The 7,474-nt window shown below is 40.5% G+C and overlaps 1 protein-coding gene across 1 annotated transcript; it reads right to left on the bottom strand.

The window, feature by feature from the left end:
• Positions 1-1,064: 1,064 nt before the first annotated feature.
• On the bottom strand, positions 1,065-3,266 carry LOC147615517 (protein ANTAGONIST OF LIKE HETEROCHROMATIN PROTEIN 1-like). The gene is made up of 2 exons (XM_086779617.1): positions 3,157-3,266; positions 1,065-2,743 (listed from the first exon to the last, which is right to left on the bottom strand). The coding sequence occupies exon 2, from the start codon at positions 2,669-2,671 to the stop codon at positions 1,352-1,354; it is 1,320 nt and encodes a 439-aa protein (XP_086635743.1). The 5' UTR covers positions 2,672-2,743; positions 3,157-3,266; the 3' UTR covers positions 1,065-1,351.
• Between the last annotated feature and the right edge of the window lie 4,208 nt (positions 3,267-7,474).

Genomic DNA, 7,474 nt, shown 5'->3' with positions numbered 1-7,474 from the left:
CATCATTGGTGCATACCAACTACTCATCTCATCAAAGATGTTACTCGCATCTAACGAGTGGTAGGATTATAACATCTATAACCTTTTTGCTCCATCCAACTTTGTTCTCACTTCGTCATCAAGAACATGCACATATGTAATAAATCCAAACACTTTCAAGTGAGACACATCTGATTTTATGTTTATAAACTTCTGTCCAGGCGTCATACCATGAACAACTGTAGTGGGGATCTTGTTCATAATGTAAACTGTAGTTGTTGTTACTTCTATCCAAATATAATATGACATATACTTTTCAGACATCAAGGCACATGCCACTTCTACAATGTGCCTATTTTTTCTTTATGCAACACCATTGTATTACGGAATGTACCTATGTGTGCCTATTTTTCCTTTATACAACACCATTGTATTGCGGAATGTACCTATATGTGAATTGTCTCTTGATTCCTTGCTTTCTCAAGAGATCACTAAACTCGTTTACACCAATTTCTTCCACAAGAGAGGTTGAGAGAAACCGTCCTCATCTGAGGAAGATGTAGCATTGGTTTGAACAACCCTCATATAGCCTTCCGAAACAAAATCAAGGAATAGAAGGGCAACATTAATCACTCACAAAATGGACCTGTCCATGTCATTAATAAACAGAAGGGAATGTCAAAATTGAAGGGTATATAAAGCTAGTCGCAAAACTGAAACAGAAACTAGCCTGCCTAGACTCCAACACCATTGAAACACACCACCAGACAGTAAAATAGTTTTATAGCTACCCGATCGCAATTTATCTCCCACCTTTAAAAAGACCATCTGCCCAATGGGCCCAATGGGCAGGGGAGGTATCTGTAAAAGACCCTTGATCAAAGCAAGGAATATACGCCACCATCAAAACATAACAGACAAGCTGCATGCAGACCTGCACTTGGGTATGATGTTACCACTCTGTTACACCCAAAAGGCTTATTATCTAACAGCAAGGTGCAAATAATCAAAAGGATAAAAAAGACCCTAAGACATTTATAATGAATAAGGAGATGCATATTTGATCTGGCCAGCCAGCCACATCCTTTAACTCAACTGTATCTTTAAATTTAGAAAGGATCAGCCCCTGCAATACAAAACTGCAAAAAATAAAATAAAAAAAAATTGCAGTGCTGATATTGGCATGCCATGATGCCACATTATCAATGTCTAGACCACAAGCTAATGCCACATTACAGTTGCATCAACATCAGAGTTCTGACGTACAAAAGGGAGAGAGACGTTGGTCACAGCTTCAAACTACATCTTTTACACCAACCTAACCTTTTCCCTTTTGTATTGCACCAATATGTAGCCAAATTGATGGGCAGCATTAGAGAGGTGACATACCAGAATGCATGTTATGCAGGAGATTGTGAGCTATATGCTCACGCCTTTCCAAGGACAGCTGAGACCATGGTAAGCGCTCACAACATGTCTCATCATCTTGAATAGGGAAGTAAAGGTCTGGATCAAAGGGCTCGCTGAGTTGCTCACAGATGTTGTGCAACACACAACATGCTCCAAGGATAGCTGGCAGCTCTTGGACCTTGATCTCTGCTCGCTTGGTCAAGTATTGCCATCGCCCTTTCAGCCGACTGAAGGCATTCTTTGCGATCTTGAGGGTCTCTTCCACCCTTTCATTGAAGGCGTGCTGTGTCCATGTAAGGTGATCTTGAACATACGGTGCAAGTAGCCAGTCTAATGGGGGATAGCTTGGACCACCAACAACCCAATCACCATGCAAAAACCCACTGAGCCCCCTTTCATACAGGGCAGACTTTTCTAACACATGTTCATCAGTGTAAGAACCTGGCCAGCCAATGCATACATCTGTAAACAACCCATGAGCCTCCACCACACCCTGGAGAGTAAGGGAATATGAGGTTTTCTGACTCCTTTCGGTGTGTTTTCTGTTGAAGTAGGAGGTGACATTAATCTTGGGCGCAATGATGGGTATGTGGGTGGTATAGATGGCGCCTACAACGTCTGGAATGCCGGTGATGCGCTCGAAGCCTTCTCTGATGGCTTGGGCATGCTCACGGGATGGCCAAAGGATGTATTTCGGCAGCAACACATCATTTATCGCAGTGCAGACCTCAATGACAAGCTTGTGACAAGTCGAGATACCCAGCCCAAAGCGCTTGGAGAGGAGGCGGAGGGGCTCACCTGATGCAAGGCGCCATATGCACACAGCAACACGTTGCCGCACAGGGATTGCCTGGCGCAGCATGGTGTCCTCTTTGGCGACAGCATGACCAATCTCATCACAGAGCTGATCAAAGGTGGTTCGGCTCATTCTGAAGGCCTGGTGAAACTCAGCATCAGGGAAGTCAGGCTCGTTGCATCGGTCCCACCATGCCTGTGATCTGTTCTTCTTCCAAAGCCTTCTCTGCACAGTCTTGGCAACCACAATAGCACCATCAACAGCAGCAGGGTCCAATAAGTGGGCCTTCTTCACTTTGATGTCGTCTTCCTCCTCATCCAACTGTGTCATCTCTACTAACTGTGCGTTCTCTTCCACCATAGCAGCCTCATCTAAGAGTGCACACTCTTCTAGCTCAGCTTTCCCTTCCAAAAAAAGATTCTCTTCATACTCTGTCTTCTGTTCCATCTGCACATTCTCTTGAAAGTCTGCTGTCTCTTCCTGCATCTGACTGTACTTGTAGCCCCTGCCCGTGTCTTTCTGTGAAGAAAAAGCTCCTCAGTGCAGGAAATGGAGCTTCTGAAGGTCAAAAGTCGATCGCCATCCACGAAAACGATGATCCAAGACATCATGCACAAGTAAAAACCCCAATTTGAGAGCAAGAACTCAACACAGCATCATAATCGGAGCCCTAAAACCCTGAAATAGACCCTAATGCACCCCTGAAAACCATAACCCTAACACTTGGGCCTCTGACAACGCAAAGAAACCCTAATCTTGCCGTCAAAGCAACCATAATCGAGACCCTGAAGCTTCACAAAAAAGTTCTAATCCTAGCAATGCCCTGCCTGGAAGCTTTAGTGCTGCACAGAAACCCTAATCAAGCATCAAAACCCTAATCTTGCACAGAAACCCTCATTCTTGTAACATGCAAGCATGTAAAGCAGATTGAAAGACTAGACAAAAGGCTTCAAAATGAGGCAGATGAATACCTTCGGATACAGACTGCGCGGTTGTCCTCCTCGATATCCTTTCACACGCATCGTTTTGGCTTCTCTTAGGTCGGCCCGCTCGCAAGAGTCTGAATCCGAGATTGGAAAAGAAGGTGACTTTCAACATAGGTTATATTAGTACTTAATATTATTATTAATATCAATATTATTAATCATGTTCTTGAACCTACAGCATCTAGACTCACATTTAAGGTGGTACTTAATATTATTATTAATATCAATATTATTAATCATGTTCTTAAATCTACAGCATCTAGACTCACATTTAAGGTGGTTTATTAATGTCTCACCCCTTAGTCCTTGCCGTCCTCATCATTATATAGTCTTGAACTAGTACTCAACCCGTGCGTTGCTGCGGTATGTAAAAGACATTAAGAAGCAAAATGCAGGAATGGAAACCGGAATACAAAAGGTCAAATAAGGAATGGGAGCCAGAATACAAAGGGTCAAATTGATGGGATTTTTTCCTCTTATTTTTTAGAAATCCAAGATTTCTTTTTTCTCTCCTCTCGTTGTGCCTTGGTTGTCCATGGTTAATATGTAATAGATATTAGGATGGTTAAGGAGCCTACTTCACGCGTTATGGAGTTTGGACAATCAATCCATCCCTAATGCAAATGCTAATGGAGCGTAACCCTAGGGTGGAATGATGGGAGGTTTTGAATGGTAAGTAATGGTCACTTTTCTTTTTTTGAGCAATGTAGAATCACACACCCAAAGACTTTGTAGGCAAGCCTTAGCCAACCATGCAACCGATTGTGGGAGTCATAGTGCACATAAGTGGATCACTCAAGCTAGCTATAAAATTGTTTGTGTGAGTTCACACCTTGCAATCTTGCTTCACTACTTCTATGGATAAATTGGTCTTCAAAATATCTTTGAAATTGAGAAAACTTAGGGAGAAAGGAATTTCTTCAAGCAAGGCACCATCCCCAAGAAAGCCTAGGGGGAAAGGAATTTCTTCTAACACAAGGGAGGACAAGCACTTTCGTTTTTAGCATCCCTAGGATAAGTAAAGGTGCCATTTCACACTCTTTAAGCTCAGGGAGGCTATGGACTTAAGGGTGAGCAACACATGGTTCCATTAAATGCCTCTTGAATGGAGATCGTGAATGGAGAGGGGAACACATAGTTATTGCATGTCACACACTAAAAGTAGTGAAATTGGATCATCAATCAATGAAAGCAATTTAGTATGAGAGGGATCCACACTTATATTGCATAGAAGTAACAACCGAAAGGAAAAGAGAGTAGTGTGTGCAAGAATAAAATTCTACCATGGAGCTTGAAAGAGAATGAAAACAAAAATTCTTAAGTATTGGTGGCATTCTACACGCTTGCATTGGTGAAATAAGACCATTATGCTTCTCTTTGTATGTGCGTGTGTGTGTGTGCATGCGTGCATGTGTGTGTGTGTGTGTGTGTGTGTGTGTGTGTGTGTGTGTGTGTGTGTGTGTGTAAATCAAGAATGATGTAAATAAGAGCAAGATAACACTCTAAGGTTGTTGATACAATGATATTTGTCGGGTGAAAATAAAAGTTGTAAGCTCCTTGAAGATGAGCATGAGTTTGAAGGAGACCACTTACTTGCATCCATCCACCACAACAGATATGTAAGAACATGCATGTTAAGATAGGTTATAAATCCAGTTCTTCAGTTCTAAAGATCATTTTTTATCAATCTTGCTCTTAATTTTGATGCAAAGTATTTTGTTCTTTGTGACCAAGAGAGCATGTGTATGTGTGTGTACTCACACACACACACACACACACACACACATATATACATATACAATATACATATACATATAGATATACATATACAATAGATATATATATACATATACATATACAATAGATATACATGTACACATGTGTATATATGTGAATATAAGTGTGTGTATAAGTGTGTATATATATGTGTGTATATATATGTGTGTATATGTATGTATGTATGTGTATGTGTGTGTGTATGTATGTATGTATATATATATATGTGTGTGTGTGTATGTATGTATGCATGTATGTATGTATGTATGCATGTATGCATGCATGTATATATGTATGCTTGTATGTATGTATACATATATGTGTGTGTGTATGTATGTATGTATGTATGTGTGTGTGTATGTATATGTATGTATATACATATACGCCTCCTGGATGATCCTACTTGCCAAATGATTTAACCTTTTTGATCGTTGATTCTTGGATCTTGGTGGCTAACTCTTGGATGATCTCACTTTTCACATGATTTAACCTTTTTGATTTTCCACTCTTGGATCATGGTGATCAGACCTCATTGATCTCACATCTTTGATTGTTGTCTTGGAATCGCCGATTCGTGTATTTAACTTTACAAATCATTAGACCCTTCAAATTGGTTGACCCGACTTTAGATCACCGATTGGACGATCGAACTTTTGAGATTGTTGATTCAAGCTTCTTTTTTTTGCGGGTTCTTATTTTTTACAATTCTTGATATGTTTTTGGGTTTTTATGTTTTTTATCATTCTCAATGAAGGTAGTGACTATACACTTGAACAGGGAGGGTTACATTACATATGTACACATGGACTAGAGTTCAAGGCTTACCATGCATCCAGTTCTAGGTTGCGAGGTATGTGTATAACCCACACACACACACACACACACACACATGCAAGCACATGTATATGTACATACATACATACATATATACATAGCATATATATATATATATATATATATACACACACACACACAGACACACGCATGCATGCACACACACACACACACACACACACACACACACACACACACACACACACACACACACAAAAGCAGGATCTTTCATAGCACAAAACTTTAAAACTCAAATTACACAATAACATCGATAGAGAAGAATACTATATTACCATAGATGGCAAAGCCACACACCCGTGTGCTCCTACGAAGGGAGCTTTGATGGTTGATTTGGAACTGCTAAGACAAAGGCTATATGCTAGTAGAAGCTAGGGAATACACTCACAGTGATGTGACTGATGGATGGGGTTGGCCTTGTATCTTTATAGGCATGTACGTATGTGGGTCAACCCCACCACCACCTACGACATGGCCATGATGAGACCGCATAGGTCCACGATCATATTCGATGCCACCATCCGCACTGTAGAATCGACCCATTAAGACGAGCTAGAAAAAAATGCATAGCACTATGCAGTAGATGTGTCCCACCTCCTACGGCTCCCAGCTCATCTTGGCCTCGTTTGGGGCCCATAATGTCAGGACAAGATATCCAAGAGTAAAGTCTACCTATTCCATGTGGACTATTATGAGATAGTGGTCTAGTCTAGCATATAGCCTATTTAGCAAGGTGCCAAGAAAAATATAAGCAATCTCTAAACCATCTAGCCTCCTAGGCCAGCTTCCCATGGGAATACGGGGATATCGGGGGTTCCCGGGCTACTTAACCATGGCTACTCCTCATAATGGGGGATGTAAAAACATGAGCAAGCCAATACAGTATGAGAGTGGAGTATTGATATCCAACATTTTCATGGGCATATAAGTGGGGTCTACCCTTAGCACTACACATAATTTCTTGCAAATTTATCTATGCAAAGGAAGTCTTTCTACACAACACTAGTAGTAAAGCATTTTTCTAAGTCACATATACATGCATTCAATGGTCATGTGATTCTATCTCTATATCAAACACCAAATTAGCTATCTTTGTAGGGAGAGATGTGCATTACTTGTTGGTAGCTCTCTTGCCTCCTTTATCTTTAGATTTTCTAGTATGATGGCTATTCTTAGTTCATTGAAGGGCGATCATGTTGTTTACTTATTTTTCGCGTATTCCAAAGTCATATGGTACAACACCATTGATGGAGACTTTGTATTATCTAGCCAGGGTAACTCCAAGATGTTATCTTCAAATTCTGTAGCCATTTTACAATATATGCATCCAGAGAAGCTGTTAGCGATAAGAGAAGATAATCATGTATCTTTGAGTCAAGGGAATTGTTAAAGAAATAACGAGCTTAAGACAAACAAGGAGTTTAAGGTGATGGATCAAACGACATTAAAAGATGAGCTCTAGGATAAAAGTTATGAAGGATTTTGTGTATAAGCATGTGAACAAGCTTTAAAAAGTAATAAAATAATAAAAAATAACTTTTTAGAACGTATGGAAAAAGAAAACGAGGGACAAACAATCACATGAGTTGACAAGCCACACAGGTGGGGTGAGCGGCACGTGGTCATGAGTTGACAAGCCACATGATTCAAACCATGGTATGCCAGTGAGAGACAC

This window comes from Cibotium barometz, chromosome 40, assembly GCF_041138505.1.
Source record: "Cibotium barometz isolate CiBa-2024 chromosome 40, ASM4113850v1, whole genome shotgun sequence".
NCBI classification, from domain to species: domain Eukaryota; kingdom Viridiplantae; phylum Streptophyta; class Polypodiopsida; order Cyatheales; family Cibotiaceae; genus Cibotium; species Cibotium barometz.
This window is presented reverse-complemented; position numbering and strand designations above follow the sequence as displayed.